The 24,432-nt window shown below is 44.0% G+C and overlaps 1 protein-coding gene and 1 long non-coding RNA gene across 4 annotated transcripts in view; one reads left to right on the top strand and one right to left on the bottom strand.

Annotated features, from left to right (window-relative positions):
• The window catches only part of SEPTIN11 (septin 11), a 98,011-nt gene extending 73,789 nt beyond the window's left edge, over positions 1-24,222 (bottom strand). For 2 of the 3 annotated variants that reach the window (XM_055588858.1, XM_055588856.1), the window contains exon 1: positions 24,017-24,222. In XM_055588858.1, coding sequence (XP_055444833.1) covers positions 24,017-24,043 — 27 coding nt within the window. In that variant the 5' untranslated portion in view covers positions 24,044-24,222. Of the gene's footprint in view, positions 1-3,867; positions 3,887-24,016 lie in introns of those variants that run through there. The other variant, XM_055588861.1, reaches the window with a different exon arrangement.
• On the top strand, positions 21,831-22,939 carry LOC129658011 (uncharacterized). The gene is made up of 3 exons (XR_008717220.1): positions 21,831-21,890; positions 22,431-22,649; positions 22,817-22,939. It is a non-coding gene; the product is annotated as an uncharacterized LOC129658011 (long non-coding RNA).
• Positions 24,223-24,432: the final 210 nt, after the last annotated feature.

The raw sequence follows: 24,432 nt of genomic DNA, 5'->3' as shown, positions 1-24,432 counted from the left end.
TTTTTTTTTTTTTTTTTAAGGGTGAAAAAGCCCTTCAGAAACTTCTCACTCCCACTGAGAGCAACGAACTTCAGCCCTGCCAGCAGATGCTTGATAGAGCCCAATTTCACAGCAGAACAGCCACGGTCATCAACAACAAGGACTCATCCTGCATCATCTTCACAAGTACTTTATTATTAAAAATGTGTAACAATCACATCTAATTGGTCCTGAGGTCAGAAAACACTGAATTCAAATCCTGGTCCCATTTACTTACTTACTTTGGGAAGGTTATTTATCCTTCTTGAGGCTGTTTCCTCATTCGGAAAATAATACACCACCTGCTCAGGAGTTTATCGACGAAATGAGATAATGCATATAAAGTGCTTAGGCACAGTGCATGCTGTACAGTGAGTGTTCAACTTTATTACTCATTATTTTCAATAAAATACTTAGATCGATAAAGCTGGAAATAACCCAAGTGAAATGAACATTAAAATGGGATCTCTTCCCCCTCAAACAACACGTTTCTAATTCAGAGACCCCATCACTAACTTAAGGCCTCCCTTGCTTGTCCTCCGTCTAGTCCAGTGTGTACTGAACTGCTAATGACAAGTTAGGTGTTAACTGTCTCATAAAAGTTTCTTCAAATCACAGAGCATTAAATGCCTGTGCCCCTCTAAAAGGCCTGGATCTTGAGTTCCTTGTCTCATCTTAGGTTCCAAGCTCTTCCCTTTCTGTCTCCTCTTTGAGTTGTTTCTAATTAATTAGTTCAGGACATCTCCCACTGGATGAATGGACTCTGTTTCTCAACAGTTGCTACATTCTTGTCCCCTTTAAATTACTGAGCAAAAGACAAAACAGTTGTTAAACATAATTAAATGAACTTCAGTGAAAAGGGAGCTCAAGATTTCCCAAACAAGACACTCAAATACAAACCAAAAAGAAGATGGTGCAATTGAAGCTTCAAGACACCAGAAAGAAAAGTAAAGATACAAGGCAGACTGAGAGGAGATTATTTCCACATATAAAAAGGATGAATGTCAACAGGACAGAGAGAAATAGCCCAAGTGGAGGGGGGGTGGGGGGGCAGAGGAGGGGAAGGCAAGGAGGTGAAGAGGTCATTCACAGAGAAATGAAAACAAATGCCCAATGGCCGCCCAAAAAGAGGTTCAACCTCACTACAACCATGGTAGTTAAATACTATAACCACCTAGAGGTTGCTGTTTTATCTTGTGGAGCCATTGGCCATCTTTATTAAGAATTACTTTAGAAAAGTAATTAGGTCCCCATATTTTAAACGGCCCATTTTTTACAGGGCTGCATGAAGCTGGACAGAAAAAAGACACTGTGACAGCCACTTGGCATTTCACACCCAGACCCTCACTGGCTCATTCTCATTTTTTTTTTAAGGTGGACCATTTTTAAAGTCTTTATTGACTTTGTTACAACTTTGCTTCTGTTTTTTATGTTTTGGTTTTTTTGGCCACAAGGCATGTGGGATTTTAGCTCCCTGGCCAGGGATCAAACTTGTATCCTGTGTACTGGAAGAAGTCGTAATCACTGGACTATCAGGGAAGTCCCCCAGTCTTCCTTTAAGGTAAACAGTATACTACTGAATAGCCCTGAAGTTGTCCATTTTCAGATGTTTTCCTTTTTCCCAAGTGAATACTACCGCTCTAAAAATCTCATAAAATCTTGGCATATTCCTAAATGTTGCACTGCACCCAGCCAACATTTAAAAATCATAACTAAATAGTATTTAGGGGAAACAAATGCTTCAATATTTTGTTCCAGACAATGCATAAAGTGATTTAAATTTTGAAAGTAATTAGTGTTACCTTTCACCCACATATATCTTGGGCAGGTCTACAGGAAGTCGGTGGTGCCATTTTTAATGGGCTTCCCAGGTGGTGCGAGTAGTAAAGAACCCACCTGCCAATGCAGGAAATGTCAGAGATGTGAGTTCGATCCCTGGGTTGGAAAGATCCCCTGGAGGAGGGCATGGCAACCCACTCCAGTATCCTTACTTGGAGAATCCCATAGACAGAGGAGCCTGGTGGGTTACAGTCCATGGGGTCACACAGAGTGGGACACGACTGAAACGACTTAGTAAGCAGGCACACACATATCTTAAATGTGTCAACTACAAACTGGCACTTGCCAAGAGCATCTGCCAGCGATTGAACAAGAAGGGCATCTGCCATCTGCCTCTGCGGGAATTGAACCCTATGCTGCTGCAGCTGGTGACCAATCAACACCCCCCGAGGGGAACTCAGGGTGGAGAGTGAGATACTCTGTGTTCCACAGAAACTGGTGGAACGGGTCTTTAGAAAGATATTTTCAGTAACTGATTTCATGACCCAAATCCTTGCTTCTCTTCCAAATCTAGAAAAGCACTAAATCCCTTCATGGTGACATCAGCTCCTTGTGACTAGCAGGAAACCTTTTGTAAAGTAAGTGCTTGATTACACTGAACTCCCCCCCTCACCAAAATCTTAAATATGACCTTTCCCTACTACTTCTTTGGGGCTTCTCTGGTGGTTCAGTGGTAAAAAAAAAAATCCGCCTGCCAGTGTAGGAGATGTGAGTTCAATCCCTGGGTCAGGAAGATTCCCTGAAGAAGGAAATGGCAACCCACTCCAGTATTCCTGCTATGATAATCCCATGGAAAGAGGAGCCTGGCCTACAGCCTATGGGGTTGCAAAGAGTCGGACACGACTTAGCGACTGAACAACAACGCTACCTCTTTGGAGCAGTCTCTCAGAGCTATCTGAGGTGCTGTCTCCCAGGCTACAGCCCTCATTTTCCCACAAATAAAACTTAACTTGCAACTCGCACATTGTGCATCTTTTTAGCTGACAAATGATAGACTTGGGTAAAAACTCTCTGTAACTGATACAAAAAGTAAAACAGCATGGCTGCAAGTCAGTCGGTAATAAAAATCCCAGCTCTGCCACTTCTGAGCTGAATGACTTTGGGGCAGATGACTTCTAGGTCTCTTTGCCTTTCATTGAAAAGTATGGATAGTGTGTACATCATAGGCTTGTGTGGAGAAGGCAATGGCAACCCACTCCAGTACTCTTTCCTGGAGAATCCCATGGACGGAGGAGCCTGGTAGGCTGCAGTCCATGGGGTCGCTAACAGTTGGACACGACTGAGCGACTTCACTTTCACTTTTCACTTTCATGCACTGGAGAAGGAAATGGCAACCCACTCCAGTGTTCTTGCCTGGAGAATCTCAGGGACAGGGGAGCCTGGTGGGCTGCCGTCTATGGGGTCGCACAGAGTCGGACATGACTGAAGCGACTTAGCAGCAGCAGCAGCAGCAGAATAGGCTTGTGATGTAGGAGCATGGCTGCTACAGTGAACCACCAGAGAAGCCCCAAAGAAGTTAGTGGGGAAAGATCAATATATAAGATTTTGGTGAGGGGGGAGTTCAATGCAATCAATAGGAAGCATCCAGTACAGTCTTGCCTACTGTAAGCAATTCCATTGTAAACAATATTTAAAATGTTTTTCCCTATCAATTCAATGTCAACTCCACTAGACATTTAAGGATGCCTGTATAAGAAACACATATAGATTTCATACACAAACTTTAAAAATGTAGGTATTTATTGTCCCAATGAATCCTGTAGTCTCATTTCCACAGGATAAAGACAACCATGAATAACCACTTCACGCTGTTATTGCTAGAACTTTCGCCAACCACACTGGCAGCTCTCTGGAAAGTAATAAGTAATGAACATGAAAAGACTGAAAGCAGCCCACCAATTTCCACACAGACGCGCTTCAGGGATCACTGTATACATATAATTTCAATAATTAGGGGAAACACGCCCAGAGGAAGGCCCTGAATGCAATACCAAAGAGAACCAGCTGTACCATTCATGGAGGCCGCCTCACCCAGTCACTCTGCAGTATCTTCTGATGGGCAGGAATAAATTATATTACGCTTTGTCAACCCCAACTGGGATGGCCTGAGCAACCCAGGGCTGTGAAAAATTGAGCAGAGACAAGAAACAGGTGAAGTGAAAATTAAACTCCTCAGCCCACTGCATCTGTGTTCACTTCCCAGCCCTCTACAGCTCCCTACTGTCAGGAGCTCAACCGTTAAATGATGATGACTGGGAATTCCTGAGAAAAATTGAGTGGATCGTTAAATTCTTTGTTCCGTCACCTCCTTCTAGGATGTTCTGCCACAGTAATTTTTACTGGTTAAGTCCTTCTACATTAGGCAGAAACCTAGGCCTGTTATGGCTGAATTATTTTGAAATGTTTACTGAGGATCTCTTTTGTGCCAGGTACTATTCTCTACTGGATTTAAGACACAAAAATGATAAGGCCACGAAAATTGTCATGGTACAACAAGGTATCCGCTTATTATGGGACCCAAAGATAAATGAGAAATGAGTCTTCCCAACTCTGCCTGGACGAGGGGAAAGTTAAGAGGCCTGGAGAGTCTTGCAGGATGAGAAGGCGTAGAGGGTGGAAGAGCCAGGGAAAGGCATTCCCGTGATGTGCAAAGACGAAGTCGGCTTGGAGATGCAGCCTCATAGGGATTAGAGGAGGAAAGCCTGCACCCCAAAAAGAATAGAGTGGCGAAGGGCAGTTATGCAGAGATAAAGTAAGAGATTCAGCCTCTCTCATACCTTTTTCCTTTGGAAAACCTTTTATACCAATAAAAGAAAAAAAAAGAAGTTAGTCACTCAGTTTTGTCTAACTCGTTGCAACACCATGGACTGTAGCCCGCCAAGCTCCTCAGTCCATAGAATTCTTTGTGGGGGAGGAGGGGAGTCATTCCCTTCTCCAGGGAATCTTCCAGACCCAGGGATCAAATCCGGGTCTTCTGCATTATGGACAGATTCCTTACCATCTGGCACTAGGGAAGCCCTATATCAGTAAAAAGACTCCTTAGTTCTACAGCTCATATACAAGTACTATGAAATGAGTTAAGAACTGAGTAAAAGCGTGGACTTGAAGAGTCAATACAAGCTGAGATGTCAGAAGTGAATTTCTACTTTTTTTTTTAAGCTTCTCGAAGCATTTTTTTTAATTTTCTGCTTTTCCCACCAAGACCTAAGTTGTACAAACAGGTGTAAAATTCTGACCTCATGCAGTCCAAGTCCTTTCTGCTTTCTTTGCCACGTGTTTTCCAGTTGTGTCCCAGTCAGTGCATCGCTTTCTTCTGTGACATATCAGACATAGATAGCAAGAGCACTTGGCGACGTGGGGACAGTGGGGAGGCAAGCATGCGGGGAGCAGCAGGCTCCCACCCCGGCTGAAAGCCCTGCAGAAACAGCCTCTGCTGGGGGATGCACAGAGGAGGAAGGTCATGGCTATACCAGCCTCCCTGCGTTTGGCTGGCAGCTGGAGCTACCTTCTAAGATGAGGAAGGCCTAGGGGCTCCCATGGAGAGTGAGCATTTAAGAATAACTAACGGGTTCAGGACGGGGAACACGTGTACACCCGTGGTGGACCCATGTCAATTCATGGCAAAACCAATGCAACACTGTAAAGCAATTAGCCTCCAATTAAAATAAACAAACCTATATTTAAAAAAAAAGAAAAAGAATAACTAACACCCAGGCAAGGTGTCAAGTTAGGTTAAAAGTTCTCTAACCATCATTTTCTCTTGGCGAGTGGAGGGGGAAAAAAAAAATCAAGAAGAGTTGAATCACCTTTCATTCTTCCGTTTTTGTCATTAATTTGGTATTGCTTGGTTTTTTTGTTTTTGTTTTTTTTTTATTGCTTGGTTTTGATACAGCAGAAATACAAACAAAAAGGCATCAAACCAACAGATCACCTGGGTCCAGGCTGCTGCTGCTGCTGCTAAGTCGCTTCAGTCGTGTCCGACTCCATGAGACCCCACAGACGGCAGCCCACCAGGCTCCTCCATCCCTGGGACTCTCCAGGCAAGAACACTGGAGTGGGTTGCCATTTCCTTTTCCACAGAAGTGAATTTCTAACTAATCCTCTGATTAGTTAGAAAGGGGAGGACAGAAAAATCCCATTTCCAAGTTGCTCTTTGTGGTGGCTCTCTCATATTTATGCAGCTGCAGTGCACGCTGACCTTTATGAGCCATGAATTTGGTAGAGTTTGGCTTTCTCCTATTGCCTGGATCTGGGGTGGATTTCTTTTTTAAAATTTCTTGAGAAAAATGAGTATACATTTTCAATTCCCTTGATGTCTCAAGTCAAAAGATTTATTCTATTTTGTCAGAGGTCTGAAATATTATTGAGATCACAACATCTCTCAAGTAACAATTTCAGAGTTAAGCTTAAATGTCTCATTTTATACTTATTTTCAGAATCTGCAAAATGCCAAGATGCCACTTCTTTTACAGAAGTTGGTTTGACAAAGGCAATCAGTGGATTCGATTTAGAAAACTAGCAGAAGAAAAAGTCTAAAGTTTAGAACACTGCTTTCTGTGGGCCCACTCACCACCCCCCATCACCACTACCATGGCCAAATACAGTTAGGATTAAATTACAGTAACAGGGCAATGTTTCCAAAAGTTTCGAATCCTCAATACAAGTTGTAACATTACTATGACTGCCTATCAAACTATACTGCTGTGGACCAAGACTTCCATTCCAACTGGCTTCTGTTGGCCTGAAAATTTAGACAAATCTAGCATCTGACTTCAGCTGGACAGTCTTTTCTTCAAGGCAAGGGAGGCTTTTCAAGCCAAATACAACATGTGGAAGGAAGACTGTTCCACGTGTTCACAGGGAGCTTTCAACCCACATCTCTTAGGAAAAGTGTCCCAGCAGAACAGTGCTTGAGCCGGATAAACCGAGAAGGGCTAAATGGTCAGTGACCATGGAAAATGCTAAGGATAGTTTTAGAAGACTGGAAAGATAGCCCAGTATAAGCTGGCCCTTGAATAACCCAGGGGTTAATCCTCATATAATTTATAGCCAGCCCTCCATATCAGTGGTTTCTCTGCATCCTTGGATTCAACCAACTACAGATGTATAGAGCTGCAATATTTACTATTGAAAAATATCCACTTCTAAGTGGACCTGTGCAGTTCAAACCCCTGTTGCTCAAGGGTCAACTGTACTTAATAACCCTTTTGTCAAGTTACTATCCTGACTCACAGGAAACTCGCATTTTCGTAGTTTAGAAACAGCTGAAAGCAACTAGTTCATGTGGTTGAACCCACCAGCAGGAAATAGGACACAATTAAAGGTAATTAACTGCCACATTTTTCTTTAATTTTTAGCTGCACTGGATCTTTTTTGCTTTGTGTGGGCTTTCTCTAGTTGCAGCAAAGTGTGGCTTCTCTTGTTGCGGGGCACGGTCTCTAGGGCGCACAGCACTCAGTAGTCGTGTCACACAGGCTTGAGAGCACAGGCTCAGGAGTTGTGGCGCACAGGCTTTCGTTGCTTCTCGGCATGTGGGATCTTTCCAGACCAGGGATGGAACCCGTCTGTCCCCTGCACTGGCAGGCAGATTCTTAGCCACTGCGCCACCAGGGAAGTCCTGCCACATTTTTCTGTTGATGATCTAACTAAATTTTTGCTTCTTATAACCACTGGGCTTCCCACGAGGTGCAGTGGTAAAGAATCAGCCTGTCAATGCAGAAGACGCAAGAGACTCAGCTTCAATCCCTGAATCAGGAAGATCCCCTGGAGCAGGAAATGGCAACTCATGCCAGTATTCTTGCCTGGAAAATTCCATGGACAGAGAAGCCTGGTGGGCTGCAGTCCATGAGGTCACAAAGAGTCAGAAATGACTAAGTAACTCAATACACACAACCATTAGGGAAAAGTAGTCTTTTGGAAAGAAGGGAATCAAAACTCAAAAAAAAAATCACAGAAATTTTTATCATAAAAATCTTCTGATGATCAGAAGCCTCAGAAGTTGTTTTCTAAGTATTCTGTTCACCAAGCATCTGCTTTTGTTTGTCTGATTGTCACAAATAAGTCCTAGAAGATACATTTTCCTCCAGGCAGGAAGAAGAGAGGAGAAGCGGGAGTGCTGGCTTCCTGCTGGGCGGGGAAGGGTAAATGAGAAACTTCAGTCTCAGCTGAACTCCCCAGAACTCGACTTCCCATCTCAAAGGCAGGCCCTGATGAGGTGACCTCTCAAGTCCCTCCTGGCTCCAGCACTAACAATTTCTTGGAATCTGGTAACAGACCTTATTCTACCTGTATCCACTTGCGTTTTACATCATCCTACTGCCAAGCTCATAAATTATTTCACAGCCTGCAAGGAACAGCCATTAACTGTCACTGGACCTCAACCAAAATGAAAAAAAGAAAAAAAAATCCAACCCCATTCACTATGTATAGCAAATATTTTCACAGAGGAGTATTTGCATCGGACACCACACTCTCAAGAAGGCCTCCCACTCCCTCCGCCGTGGATCCTGGTCATACCACCCAACTCTGGTTCTATTTCTCCCAAATGGATCAAACCTGTCTGGAGAGATCCTGTGAAGGACACAATCTACAAGTTTTGCTGCTGCCTTAAAACTATGCAGACATTTTCATATCAGAATTCAAGGAAGTGCTCTTGTTTTAAAAACCAGCATATCTCCCACACAAAGTGCTTTAATTGCTCAAATGTTAAAGCATTCTAAAAGACATTCCAAAACAAAATTTTAAAACTTGAATGATTTCTTTATTCAAATACAAGAAAAATAAATGAATTATTTCCAATGGAAATCAGACTGCAAACTGGCAGGCACAGCCCATGAACATGTGTATGTGGCCCACACAGTATTTTAAAATACTTGATTCAGTTGCCAGCATTTTCAGATGGGAAGATTTCACCTCAAATTCTTAAATGTCCATCTTCTTTTGAAAAATTGAAAACTATGACACCTCTAACACCCTCATTTCAACAGCTAAAACCAAGAGGTGGCACATGCTTGGGCATTTATAGTAATTTAATTGAAGAATCAGAGCGTTGTCTGTTTTGGTACTTTTTTTCTCTCAAATAAATGAACCAAACAATGATGCTCCCCATGGTCAAAGATGGTTTGATGCACCAGTATCTCTCCCCTACTATCTCACCATGTCTCCCTTACTGTCGCTCCATACCATAAATAATTCACTCCAGGACAAAATTGAGGCCCGGTGGCTTGGATGGCAAAGAATCTGCCTGCAATGCAGGAGACTCGGGTTAGAACTCTGGGTCAGGAAGATCCCCTGGAGAAGGGCATGGCTACCCACTCCAATATTCTTGCCTGGGAAGGACAGAGGAGCCTAGTGGGCTACAGTCTATGGGGTCGCAAAGAGCTGGACACAACTGAGTGACTAACACTTTAAAGACTGCTAGATTGCTAGTAAACCACTGTAAACCATGGCTCATAACTATTTTAAAGAGAACATGTAAGGTAAACTTCTATTTCTTATTAGTGTTATGGTTACATTAAATTTGACATTTTTCTAATGGTAATTAAGTATAAGAATGCTTGAGATCTAGATTATATGAATTTATTTTCTTTTTCAAGGCATGTTATTGCTAGATATGTTTATGTATTATAATATATATAATACATGAAAAAAAATAAAAGAACTTGCTACTCTTGCTAATCTTATGTCCTCTTTACTGAAAATAGTTGCTATATTCTCCTAATCAGGTCACAGTCATTTTAAAAGCCTCAATAGTTTGTCTCTATCCTGCATGAAAAGGACAGAGCAACTGATTTGACAAATCGTTTCCCTAAATCTTGCCCTACCATGGATTCAAGTATCTCTTGTCAAGTGGAGATAAGGAGGCTCATTTCATGGGAGTATTATGTGCAAAATGGCATAAATCTTGACTCCTGGCAACATTTATACGTAGGGTATTAACCAGCTATTCACTGACTCCACAAACCATGAGATAAAAAACTAATTGGACTAAGCAGAGATGTAGACGATGAGATCAGACAAAGCTCTTCCCTCCCTCCCAGGAATGTGGTTAACAAAAGACCAAGGGAACACAAAGGGCAGACTCAGAGACAAGGAAGAGGGACAGCATCCTGTTGCAACTCTGGGCTTGCAGTTGTTCAAAATGTTGCTAACATCTTTAATAGCTCTTCTAAAGCATATTATCTTTCTCCATCAAAGGACAGCTGAGCCAAGGCCTGGGAGCATTTCTGATGATACGAGATCCTTTTACCATCACAAATTCATTCCCCTTGAATCCTGAGATCCTAAGTATAGGGTTCCAAATTTAGAATATACATATGCTGCACTCTATCCTAAGGAAGAAAATCATTATTAGCCCCTAAATTGAACTACAAATGCACAGCAACAATTCTTGCTTTATGTTGTGAAGGAAAAATGCACTTTTAAGAATCATTGATGCCAGGACTATTTCCTTCAGTGTGTCCATATGACCAACATGTGCTTGCGACAGGGTTTCTTTCATAAACAGAAATATAAAAAAACAAACAGGCATTTCCTGTAATAATCTCCACCAGTAACAGGCATCGATTTTCAGCCCCAAAGATACAATTTTCACAAATGACTTCTTCATACTCTTATAGAAACATTTCCCTCCAACAAGAATATCTGCAAAACTGCAAGCAGACTTAGAAATAATGTATCTGCTCTAACAGAGATCATAAGAATCTGGCATTTTGAAAAGTAGATAGGCATGACAGAGGTCTGTTTAGTGACAGCTATAGTTTTTCCAGTAGCTATGTAAAGATGTGAGAGTTGGACCATAAAGAAGGCTAAGAGCCAAAGAATTGATGCTTTTGAACTGTGGAGCAGAAGAAGACGCTTGAGAGTCCCTTGGACAAGGAGATCAAACCAGTCATCCTAAAGGAAATCAACCCTGAATATTCATTGGAAGGACTGATGCTGAAGCTCCAATACTTTGGCCACCTGAGGCAGAGAGCTGACTCATTGGAAAAGACCCTGATGCTGGGAAAGATTGAAGGCAAAAGGAGAAGAGGGCAGCAGAGGATGAGATGGTTAGACAGCATCACTGACTCAACAGACATGAATTTGAACAAACTCCAGGAGATAGTTAGTGAAGGACAGGGAAGCCTCGTGTGCTGCCGCCCATGAGGTAAAGAAGAATCTGACATGACTTAGCAACTGAACAACAATAGAAGGAGTGACTTAGCGCTGCAAGCTTTAACTTAGCAAATCAGCCCATCTGGCAAGTGTGACAGAGAGCTCTGGACTCAATGTGAGCTCCCATCAAGCTTGACTCTCTGCAACCAAGTGATGGGAGGAGACTGGGCTAAAGAAAAAAATCCTCACTTTCCTTCCCACTTTTTCGGATCCTATGACTCTTAGCACTGCTGGCATTCAATTAAGCTCAATGATAAACACCGTATGTGAATAATGTTTGAATGTTTAAATTACCCATCAACTCAAAGTTCACAGTAGGCACAGGTAAACAAGTCCTGGTACAGTGACTGTTCAATCTCTGGGCTCAAGCTTGGCTTTTTTCTGATTATGATAGTGATGAAATGTTTCAAGCATACAAAACATAACACGTCTGTATACTCATTACCTAGCTTCATCAAACCATAGCTTGTCCCATCCATATACTTAAAGTCTTTTTTTTTTTTTAAATCATAGATACCTTTGAAGATCCCTGAGTACCTCTCTGATACCATTCCCCTACTTCCCCAGATCACCTTCTGAGTTTTTAAAACAAAATGAGATTAGACTGTGCCCGGAATTTACTTCAAAATAGTTTGGGGGACTGATGGGTGGGGAAGAGAAAAGAAAAGGGGAACTAGATGAACTAAAACTGGTCTGGGTGATGAGAGAACATTACAATGAACACTTCCATCCCTACTCTGTCTATGATATTTTCCTCAACAAAAAAGTTTTCTAAAAATTGAGACGGACACCAGGTTGTAAATATCTCTAGACTATACTCCTGCTGCTGCTGCTGCTAAGTCACTTCAGTCATGTCTGACTCTGTGCGACCCCACAGACAGCAGCCCACCAGGCTCCGCTGTCCCTGGGATTCTCCAGGCAAGAACACTGGAGTGGGTTGCCATTTCCTTCTCCAATGCATGAAAGTGAAAAGTGAAAGTGAAGTCGCTCAGTCGTGTCCGACTCTCAGCGACCCCATGGACTGCAGCCTACCAGGCTCCTTTGTCCATGGGATTTTCCAGGCAAGAGTACTGGAGTGGGGTGCCATTGCCTTCTCTGAGACTATACTCTTAAAGGTTCACTATTCAGCACAATAGCCACTAGCCACATGTAGCTATTTAAAGCAAATGAATTAAATCAGACAAAAAATTTAATTCTGTAGTTGCACCAGCCATATTTCAAATGTTAAACAGCAACCTGTTTAGCAGCTACCATACTGATCAATGCAGTAGGACAATATTTCCATTGTCATAGAAAGTTCTACCTGACTGCACTGGTCTGCAGCCTAGGGTGGTGGTATGTGGAATCTCTATTTGGTAAGAAGAGGTATAACCAATAGTCAGAAGACTTGGCCTTAAGATCATCAAGTCTAAGTCCTGATCCATCAAAACAGGGGCTGATGGGCTTGGATCAAGAATAATATCTAATCAAACTACTTCACAATGTTATTTCGAAAATTAACTTTTACCCATTGAAATCTTATCACAGGAAAAATGCATGCAATCGCACAACTTCAACTAGGACATCACTGCTGTCCGTGCAGTTGAGTTTAATGGCAAAGCCAATGTGCAAATTAGCAACATTTCAAATGTATATTTTGAAATATACATATATTTTGAAGACCCAAAAAACCAACAAAACTGAAAAATGATTCCAGTTTTAGTTTGAAAAAAGGAGAAATCACACATTTCAGCTTCCAATTTATTAAGTTTCTCCTCCAACTACCTTTATTTTAGAATAGGAAAACAACTTTTTACTTTTTTAAAAAAACACTTAATTTTCTCATGGTTGGGATTAAAAATTAAATCAAATTACTGATGGAAGATTACCTAAGGTCAGTGGGAAGAATGAACACAAAAATCCAGGCTGATGACTATGGGCCAAGCTTTCATCTATATCTAATGAGGTAATTTCTTCTTCCCAGACAGACTGAGTACATCTTTATTTTTATTTATTTACTTTTTAGTTTTGGGCTATGCCATGTGGTAGGTGGGATCTTTGTTTCCCCAACCAGAGATTGAACCCAGAGCCACGGCATTGAGAGCACCCAAGTCCTAACCACTGGGCCGCCAGGGAATTTCCCTTCAAAATTTTTAATCTCAGTGACAGGGAGCTCCATTTGCCAAAAAAGGTTTTTGGTTCTGGCTTGGTTTAGTGGGAAAATGAAAAGGAATAAGATTTTGACATCATCACTCATGCATGGTGCTGGCCCAGGCTCAGTGTCTGTTGACTTAATGAAACAGGGAAACAGGAAAGACCTTTGAGGAATAAGAAAACAAAATCTTTAAAAAAGAAGAAGTAACATTTAGCAGTATCCCTAACTCCGCAATATGCTACATAAATGTCTGTTATAGAAAGTCCCTGAGAATTCTCATCTCTCTCAGCTCTGACTGGGTTATAAAATCCAATTTAGACTAAGGTCTCTTCAGCTTTAAAAGTCAGCTTTGGAACGGCAGCTAGTGACAACAAATTAATTATCAGTCATTTCAATGGCTGATCTTAATTTCATCTTCTGCCTTAAGTTCATAAAATACCTTAGCATTCTGTTTTCTGAATCAGGAAAATTTGATTACCAGCAACTAAAAGACTTCTCCAGAGGGCCAAGAGATAAAACTGTGCTTCAGGACCAACAAATATCCCCCAGGGGAGAAGTGATTCAAAGGTTGACTAAGGATTGGAAGAGTCTAAAAACAAAGAAGTACCTAACAGGTAAACAATCAAATGGTTTCAGCATAGTCTCGGATTGCCCACCCACACAGAAAGTCAAACCAAATCTCAGGGTAAGAGCAAAGGTGACAAGTTTGGTGAGATTTGGAGAATCAATCAGTTTGGCTTCTATGTTTCCAAATATCTCTTCCACATCAGAAACCACCTCTGAGCTAGGCTTCTACAAAGAGCCAGGATGATTTGAACAATTTATCCTCAGAACTCTCAGGTAGAGACATAAATTAATCTGGGCCCTTAAAATCGCCCAACATTAGTTAACGAAAAACTCTTTCAAGAACTGCTACCTCATTTTTCCAATCTTTGCGGACAGTGTAAGCTCCCAAATTTCTCTTTGTCAAAAAGTTTTAAGCTTTGGCCCAAGTTCACAGCCCAGGCATATATCAAAAACACTTTTTCGTAGCTGAGTAATATTGTAAAATAGATAGCAAGAGGGAATTTGCTATGTGACACGGGGCGTTCAACCCAGCGCTCTCTGACAGCCTAGAAGGGTGGGATGGGGTGGGGAACGGGAGGGAGGTTCACAAGGGAGGGGACATATTAGGTATACCTGTGGCTGATTCATGTTGATAGATGGCAGAAATCAACACAATATTGTAAAGCAATTATCCTCCAATTAAAATATATATATATATATTTTTTAACTTTCTAAACATATTTAAATAAAAAGGGACATCACAAGGAAAAACAAAACACACACACATCTTCCCTCATACATTCTATGTCTAGTTTCTAGGTAACAAAATATATGTCACTGACTTGAAATCAGTATGCTAAACAAGTTACAACACAAAGTAGGCTCCATACCCTCAGAAAAAGCACCTGCAAACTGGGGAGTGTGAGAATTCCATCCCAAGGATCTAGGGAGGAAAACCATAGAAAAGTTTAGGTGACAGAGAGGCCTTTTTCCTAAGACCAGTTTTTACAGAAGTTTGAAGTCTGACCTCTAGTAAATAGTAAAAATCTGATAAAAGATCAGTTTGTTGTGAACCTATTTTTTTTTTGATGTCCAGAATGCTTTGTTATGTTACAAAAGTAACATGCAAGCTCCCTCATCTGCATAAGGCAAAAAAAGAGACCCAAACCAGGAAACAAGGTGTTTTCGCCCAGTTTTCCCCAAAATGCAGAAACCTGAGACAAGAGCGTGTGTGCACGCAGCTATTTTGAAAAGGGATCCCAAGGAACAGGAGTGGGGACCTGGAATAGTTTAACAGGGAAAGAGGAACATCATCTTAAAGGACGGAGCCAGTCATTGCTGTGGGTGGGGGCCCACGTGGACCCTCTGAGGAGCCCTATCTATTGTGTTTCAGAATTGTCCAACTTCGTAACAAAAGAGAGAAGTATTTCTCTACCAGCTTGCATCCCCAGCACTCAAAGGCGGGCCCACGGAATGGTAACAACCTTGGATATCCAGATTTGTACATAAGTCAGAATAGCTAAGCAGAACCCAAGTGGCTACAGCAGAAAAGCTTAGGGAAGAAAGCTGTAGAGATGAGACCTATGCCTGCCAGAGATCAGCACAGCACAGCTGGAATTAAAATGGACTACATCACTGAAAGCACTTGGTGTACTAACTCATTTAATCCTGTAAACCTTTGAGTAAGGTACTGTTAATTATTTGGGGCTTCCCAGGCAGCTCAGTGGTAAAGAATCTGCCTGCCAATGCAGGAGATGCAGGAAACACTGGTTTGATCCCTGGGTCGGGAAGATCCCCTGGAGGAGGAAATGGCAACCCACTCCAGTATGCTTGCCTGGAGAATCCCATGAACGGAGGAGCCTGGTGGACTACATCCATGGGGTCACAAAGAGTGAGACACGACTGAGCGCGTACTGTAATTCTTTTACAGATGAGGACTGAGAGGTAACCTAAGGTCATAAAGGAGGTCAAATGGCAGAGCTGATACCCAAGGACTCCTCCAGCAGTCTGGCTCTAGAGCCCACATTCTTAACCGAAATGCTGCATACAGTCCTCCATCCAAGTGGTTTGCAGGGACCACATCAGCGGCTGGGTGAATCTAGATACGTAGTGCAGACTACACTAGGCTATTCTATATAAGGGGCTTGAGCATCCGCATATTTGGGGGTCCACGGGGATCCTGAAACCAGTCCCCACGGACACCGAGGGCCAACTGTACTAGTATCTCTCAGTGGAGAGAAAACAACACAAGAAAGAAGGGGGTCATAGATGTATCTGCATTTAGAAACAGACAGGCCTGGGAAAAAAAGACTGATTTGGAAGCATCCTAAGGGAAATCAGCCTATCAAGCAGCTGGAAGTCCTAATGGCCTCAAAACCAGTTCCCAGAGAGTACAGTCCCAGAGCTGGGGCCACCAGAGAGCAGCACAGAAGGTCTTTGAGAAGGTCACCGCCCATCCCTTATCTGGTGATGAGGCTACTTGGAAGTTCACTGTGAAAGAACAGCAACAGTCACACTCTCAGCCTTCAGTTCATCCTGGCTGAACACTTTCTCCTTCTCTCTTCAGTTTACAAAATTCAGCAGGAATCACAGAAATCAAACAGACCTAGAGAAATCACTACCGACAGGGAGACAATTTTATAAAATAAGGACACTTGACTCTTCAGAAGACGCCCTGACTAGGAAGGGGAATGTGTTAGTCACTCAGTTGTGTCCAACTCTTTGCAACCCCATGGACTGTAGCCCACCAGGCTCCTCCATCCATGGGATTCTCCAGGCAAGAATAGTGGAGTGGGTTGCCATTTCCTTCTCCAGGGCATCTTCCCAACCCAGGGATCAAAGCCAGTCTCCTACGCTGCAGGTAGATTCTTTACTGTCTGAGCCACCAGGTATGGTGAAATCTCGCTATTGAACCCCACCACTGGCCCTCCCTAGGGGAGGGTTGACTTCCCCCATGCCCTCCAGCTTGGCCATGTGACCAGCAGAGCCCCTCTCTGCAGAAGACTATCCACCTCCATCCTGCTGAATTTAGAAATGACCGTTTATTTTGGCCAGTGAGGTTCACAGTGGAAGTGACTCATCTAAGAGCCTGGAAAGTCAGTTCAGGGTTCAGCCTGCCTCTTTCTCCTCTGCTGCCAGACTGGCAACATCCAGAGGAGAGGACAGGACACTCCCTCAGCTGGGTCCAAGGGTCAGTTCAGCATAGAGCGGATCTCAGAGGAAGGAACAGACAGGGACTCTGCGTGAGAAACAAACCTCTGCTGGGGAAGCCACCAGATCTTGGGAGCGGTTTGTTTACCTCAACAGAATTGAGTCTCCCTGACCAACAGGTGTACGCACGTTGGTTAACAGCCATGGGTTCCAAAGCCAAGTTGTCCCACTAACTGGTTGTACCAGATCAGGTAAGTGACGACTTCTTTGTGCCTCAGTTTCCTTGACTACATTACTTCTTAGGAATTGTGAGGATTAAAAAAGAACTGTCTTGACAATAATTTAAACAGAAAACACTTAAAAAGTCAAGATGCTGCACAGGTTTCCTGTACAGAGAAGTTGTGAGTCAAGCCTTTTGCTTGCAACAGCAGGTCTGAGTAAATTTAATGGGCACCCTTAATGAGATTCATGAAGTTTATACTGGCATGGAAATGGTACACAAAGGGAGATGAATGAAAAAGGATTAAGTCTTAGGAGGACTCCGGGTTTTTTTTATTTTATTTTATTTTAGTTCTACCAATTTATTGCTACCAACCCGTAACCCTCCACCCTCATGCACACATGCTCAGTCATGTAACCCCATGGACTGCAGCCTGGCAGGCTCCTCTGTCCATGGACTTTTCCAGGCAAGAATACTGGAGTGGGTTAGGACCCTGGTTTTTAAGACGTGGGTCGGGAAGATCTCCTGGAGAAGGAAATGGTAACCCACTCCAGTATTCTTGCCTGGACAATCCCATGAATGGAGGAGCCTAGTAGGCTACATACAGTCCATGGGGTCGCAAAGAGTCTGACACGACTGAGCAACTTCACTTTCTTTCTTTCCTGTCTTCACAGGATCCAATGGGTTTTTAGTTTTCTTTACGGACAACACACAATCTGAGGCGGGAGGAGTCCCAGCATTCTCCCCACCCCACCCTTTGGAATTCAGTTGCTTCAGTGTCTAAGACTTTAGTTCTGCTTTTTGAGGAAGAGCTCAATACAGATAACTAGACAGAGGAAGACCTGGTGATTCTGTTACTGGATCCCTCCCCCTCTCCCTGCCCTTCCTCAGGCTTCCTCTGTTCTTTAAGGGCTAGATTTGGCCACGAAAGGAATCAACTCCCCTGAACCTTCCCTGAAACCTGAAGAATTAGTGTTCTGAAGATTTTCAGTGTCTTCTATCAACCAAGCGCAAGAATCTGGGATATTGTAAGTTGTGGGGCGGCAGGACAGCATCAAAAATACTGAAAATGCTGTGCAGTTAATACCCATGTCCCGAAGAATGTACCACAAACGTGATGTGGTCTCTTTCCATCACCTCCCCAGCCTCCTATCTGTCTACCAATCCCCCATCTTGAATGCTGATGTCCCTGCTACACTGGATTTAAGAGGCTCTGCCTCACCTCAGAGCTTGGCACACACTGTTCCCTTGGCTTGGAACACTTTTCCTCACCTTGCTTTCCTTGCTAAATCCTAGTACTTATTCATCCGTTAGAGAAATTTGATGAGAGCAGCAGGAACAGCATCTCAAGTACTCACATCATAACCTCAGCACCTGCACAAAGAAAGTGCCCATGAAATATCTGATAAAGCAGATGGATAGGCCAAGATGAAGCCAGATAAAGCCAAGAATGACTACTGATGCATTAGGGTATTGAGAATGGTTTTGTTTTGCCACTTTTAACCTATCTGTATTACAATGATTCTACTTCTATGAGAAAAAAAAAAATTAGAAAGTAAAAAAATTCATAAATTCTTTCCAAAGGAATGTTAGTCATCAAAAGTAGACACATTTTATGTCTATTTTCACAACAATTTTAACATAATAATTTTTTTTAAAAAGGCAGGAACGAAGCTGCCCCTTGTCAGACACCAAAGATGCCCTTTTGGAGCATGAAGTCATTGCTACTTCTCCAGCGCAGCCTGGCCCCTGCATCAATACATCACGCTCTGTCCTGTGCCATCCTAGCCCAGCAGATAGACAAAGTACATCCACACAACTCAACCTCCTGCATCCTTTGACTTGAGTGCCATGCTCACTCTCACTGGCATGGATCTGGAAGAGGTGGCTCTGATGCCTGGTCATTCAGGCAACAGACCTGATTTCTATCTCAGGCCAGGCCTGAGACAACGCAAACTTGCTTCTTAGAGCACTAGGATTCTTTTTAGAAACCTGTTTCATCTTAGGGCCAGTTCTGTTTCTCTCTGTTCAACAGCAGCTGCACTGATGGGCTGCCAACAGGCCTGAGTGGGTAGAAGAGGTATTATTTAGTTGGAAGGGAGTTTTCTGTCAATCTGGATTAAAACAAACTAACAAACCCAAAACTGAGGCGGTACCAATTATATTGCAAAGTAGTTCTCCTTGGGAAAAAGGATAGAAGCTTTAGATCTACTGGGTCTTTGTTTCAATAATGGTTCAGCTTGGCTGACCCTGGGTGAGACCGTCTAACTAAGGCTATGAAAGACAGCTCCCCCAAAATGATAAAATGCAAGAGCGGTCCCTACCCTGCACCTCCCCCAACCAAGTGTAGGCCCTGTAAAGAGAAAGAAAGGAACAGAAAACTCTGTAGCTGGCTCCACAGGGAGTCAAAACCCGAGCATCATTATCAGTTGTGGTACCATCAATGAGTGGTAATAGACACTGAGTCTTCTGGTAATTAATCAAAACAGGCCATCCAAATCATTCATTCTTTTGTCTGGACACAGACATACGGTGGCCCCTGTGAAAGCACTAAGCATCTGTTTCCTTCACTATATGAACCTCCAATTAGTCACACAGGGTCTTCCCAGGCACATAGTTTGGTTTATTTATTTTTTACACATATCCCCTCTGTTTTGAATTTCCTTTCCATTTATGTGACCACAGAGCACTGAATAGAATGCTATACAGTAGGTTCACATTAGTTATCTATTTTATTGTTGGTGTGGTTTAGTTGCTCAGTCACATCTGACTCTTTTGTGACCCCATGGACTGTAGCCCGCCAGGCTCCTCTGTCCATGGGATTTCCCAGGCAAGAATACTGGAGTGGGTTGCCATTCCTTTCTCCAAGGGATCTTCCCAACCTGGCGATCAAAAACACGTCTCCTGCACTGCAGGTAGATTCTTTACCACAGTGTATATATGTCAATCCCAATCTCCCAATTCAACAGTTTGGTTTCTTAGTAACAGTTTATATGGTACGGGTTATGCTTGCTGGTATAAACCTCAAAAAATGGATGAAAATAACACTCCAAGTACTGTTATATCAGGACAATGGGATTATGAGTAGCTTTGGTCTTTTAAATCAATTACTTGGGTCAATTTTTCATTGTGATGTAGAGACATCATTTCTAAAGATATTTTACAAGACAGAAAAATATTCCACAGCTTTCAAAAGATTTACTCTTTCTGCAACAACCAGAGACCTTCATGTAGGGGCCACATCCTCAAGTCATAAAAATGGCAATTTTACAACAAGGGAAAATAACTTTTCACTGCCAGTCCTCACCCTCCGGCTGAAGACAGATCATATCTTAAGAACTGCCTATAATAACCCTCAAACAGATAATAACACTCAAACAGATAAGATCCTTCACCTGCATCATAGCTATTCACTCAGCAATAGGCACGTAATTTCCTTTCTCCCTAAATGGCTTACATACTCTGTTGAAATTTGTTTCTGTAATACACACAGACACTAAATCTTTCAGAAAATAAAAGCTCCAGGTAAAAAGGAATTTCTCGGTTGTCTGCTACTGTATCCCGAGCACCTAGAAAAGTATTGGCACAGAGGAGGTGTTCAATAAATAGTGTTAAATGAACTAATGAACAAACATGATTTTCTATTCCTTTGGGTACAGTGAATAAAACAACAATTAAACTTGTTTCTTGAAAAAGTTTCTTGATATCATAGAGGACTCTCCACCACTGGAAAAGGTTAACACTTCTATTAGGGATAACGCAGAAAATATTTCTGCATTGCGGAGGAGGCTGAACCAATTGACCTCTAAAACCCCTCTAAACCCCCAGACCCTATAACTTGATGAACACCACTGGGTAAGAGAGAGGATCAGCTACTTAAAGCCTCTTCCCAGGTAGAGTGAATTACCATGCTCTGATTAAAATAAAGATAATAGCTGCCCTGGGACTTGGATGCCAAAATACTAACTCATCCAAAATGTGGACACATCCCTAGGGAAGAAATGCTCTTGCTAATCACCAGTCACACTCTGGAAACAGCAGATGTGCCTCAGGGGCCTCTGAGACCCTAATACAAAAACCACGCTTGAGAAAATGGTGAAGCTAGGGGTCGAGATCAAAATGGAAATAAAAAGAATCACACCACACTGAAGCTCCTGTTGCCCAGCCAACAATAAATCCACTTGAGATGTCTCAATTTAGCCTTGAAATTAAAATGGATATAACTGAATATAACCACTTCAGAAGACAGAAAATACTACCTCTGATATGTAAAGATTTTTGCTCAGTAAAATGTCATATTTACTTGGGATATCAGATTAAGATATTCAAATCCAAGAATGTCGTCTCAAGCTGAGAGCAACTTATTTTGACTGAACTTTTCTTCAATCTGAACGAGAGGCAGTTTGTAGGGAAAGGAGATTTGTTCATGGTTTCCTAAACTACTTAAAAAAACAACAAATTCTAAAGGAGTAACTGGGGACATTCCATTCACAATCAACTTTGGAGTAATTCTTTTCTCTCAACGCACCCTTCCCTTCTTTTGTTCAAATCACAGACTAGATAAGGGAAAAGGAGGGGCAGCGAATTCTACCATCAAGGACTCTATATAGAGACCTTGGGGCTGGGTTTGGAGAATCTTTTGCGTTCACTGGGGTTGTTTTGAAGACCTAAGTGCAAATACTACCCTAAGACAGTACCTGAATGAACAAAGTGAAACCATTCAACAATTCCTTGCAAGTTGCATGAAAAGACTTTGTAACTTTGTAGTCAACTCCTGATCACCCCTACCACAACTTGATCCAAAAAAAAGTCCTCTGTTTTCAAACTGTAAGTAATTTAATCTTAATTCTAGTGACAACAGGGAATGTGCAGAGAAAGCAGGCACCTCCTCTGTGTACATATACTTTGTAAAGTCGCCTCTGTTTTTGAATGAGCAAGGTCTTACACAAGAATTCTGAGGGATTAAGTTCACATCTGGTTGGCAGACCTGGTGTTGGATATGATTACGGCCACACAACTGAGTCTTAAATCCACATATTGTTCCTATTTAGCTGACATATATGAACTAACTAATTTATAGAAAATGTGCAGCAAATTATTTCTTCCACCTCCCCCTTGCCCCAAGAATGCACCAGTAATAGGTGTCACTGAAAGACATCCTCCCCCTACACACACAGAATATTTGCATTCCTAGCCACTGTCCAATTATCTTGTTATTTTAGTTATCTGAATCACTGCTCTGGAAATGAGAGTGTGTGTGTGTGTGTGTTTGTGTGTGTGTGTTAGAGAAGGGGTTGGGGTAGGGGGATGGGGATAGTAATTTAACCAGATGAACTTGACCTCTCTGGACCTCAATTTTCTCACCAGAAAAATAAAGGGATCAGCCCAGAGACTGCAAATTCCCTCAGTAACAACGATCTATGACCACTAATTATCAAGAGGAGACCTGAATTCTTAAGAGTATGTCATTAAATATTAGAGTTTAAAATGCCTACAAGACCCACAGTTACGCTTCAATATAACCACTGCACATGTTCCGAGGGTGGAGAGTGCCTTTGAAAACATCTCTGGCAGCTGAAAAACCAGGTTAGAACCCGGAGAGGGACTCCGCTAAATGATGAGGAAGGGGGTGCAAAAAGAGAGGGTATCTGGGGGAGGAGCTGCAAGAAGAGCCGGGGCGGGCGGTGTTGGGGGTGGGGGGGCGGGTAGGATCTGAGAGCACAGTCTTGCATTTTGCACTTCTGGGCTTCCAGAGCTTCCAGGATCTCCCGGAGACTTGGGTCTATATACCTACAAACCCTCTGCAGCCACCACCTGCAGCTACACAGCGGTGAGCAGGCGAAGAAGAGGAAAGGAACAGGCTGTGACAGAGCGGGAAGAGCCTCTCTCAGAGAGCCCACAAAGCCCGTGGGACGAAAATGGACTTTGAACAGCGACAAAGAAAGGGGGAAAGAGAAAGAAAACGGACTCCGCCTTCCTCACCCGGCTCTGCTCCTTTCAGTAAAAAAAAAAAAAAAATAGGAAAAGGCCGCCGCCGCCCCTTCCCTTCGCCCTTCACCCGGGATGAGGAGCCCGGCTGAAACCGCGCCCTTGAAGTCCCGCTGCCGTCCAGGCCGGGTCCGGAGTCGCCCACTGAGCCCTGCACCCCCCGCCCCGCCCGCAAACTCGCGGCCTGAGCATCCCCTTCCCTCCCTTCCTCTCCGGCTCCCTCGTCCCAGTCCCGGGGCACCCGATTCTCCACGCACCCGCCATCCCTTCCTCTTCCCGCGCCCCCGCCTCCGGCCTTCCAACCGCAGAGCGCTTTAAGACTTTCACCCACCCGGACAAGGGGGCCCTTTGAAAACTTTGTCTGTGTATCTAGGGCTTTTGTCCACATCCTGGGCAGGGCCCGGTTACCGGCGTGGGTGCCGGAGGGTGTCCGGAATCTCTCAAGGCTGGGGAAGCCACCACGGAAATCCCTCTCCTTTATTTTTGAGCCGGTTTCTTCCACCCTAAGATACGGCGCTTGGACTAACAATTCCCACGCCCTGGTAGCCCCTCGGCGCGGGGGAGCCGGGAGGAAACCCCCGCACCCGGCGCCTTTCTCCACCGCCACCAGAGAAAAGGTGTGCGCGGGGAGAGGGAGGCAGCCGAGAAACACCGTGGCCAAAACGACCCTGTTAAAAGAAGAAAAAAAAAAAAAGGAAAGGGGTCCTTTTTCTCCCACATCCCCAGAACCGGGGCGATCCACTGTTGCATCACGTAGTAGCCGAGCCTCCCGGATCCTCGCCCTCCCCTTCGCCCCAGACGCGCGCCCAAATTCATGCACACTCCCAGAGCCACCGCCGCAGCCGTCCCGCGCCCCCGCCCCAGCCCCCGGGGTCCCGGCCGATACCCTCCGGCCAGCGGGAACCCCCCACCCCCACCAGCGCCGGAGGAGAGGCGGACGAGGAAAGCGAGGCCCCGGCACTCACAGATGGTCTCCCCACGGCTACGGCCATCGCGGCGGCGGCGGCTCTGGTTGCGCCCGGTTGCTCTCCGCCAACACTAGCGGCTGCTGCTCGGGCTCGGGCTCCGGCTCCGGCTCGCCACCCCCGCGCCTCCCTGGCGGCTGCGCTCTGGTTGCGCCCGGCTCCCGCGCGCCACCAGCAGCATCTACTGCCCCCACGCCGCCGCCCCTCCCGCTTTATTAGAGCAACATGGCCACCCGCCTGGAAGGGACCATTTGCTTCCCCAGGAAGGGGTGTGAGCCGGCGCGCCCAGCCTGAGGCGGTGGGAGGGAGGAGGATGGGCGGGTCTCCAGCCCCGGTCTGCCAGCCCCGGCCGCCGGGCTCGCCCTCCCCGAATGGAGCGGTCGGCTCCGAAAGGACCCGCTCCAGTGCCACCCGGA

This window comes from Bubalus kerabau, chromosome 7, assembly GCF_029407905.1.
Source record: "Bubalus kerabau isolate K-KA32 ecotype Philippines breed swamp buffalo chromosome 7, PCC_UOA_SB_1v2, whole genome shotgun sequence".
Taxonomy (NCBI): Eukaryota; Metazoa; Chordata; class Mammalia; order Artiodactyla; family Bovidae; genus Bubalus; species Bubalus kerabau.
This window is presented reverse-complemented; position numbering and strand designations above follow the sequence as displayed.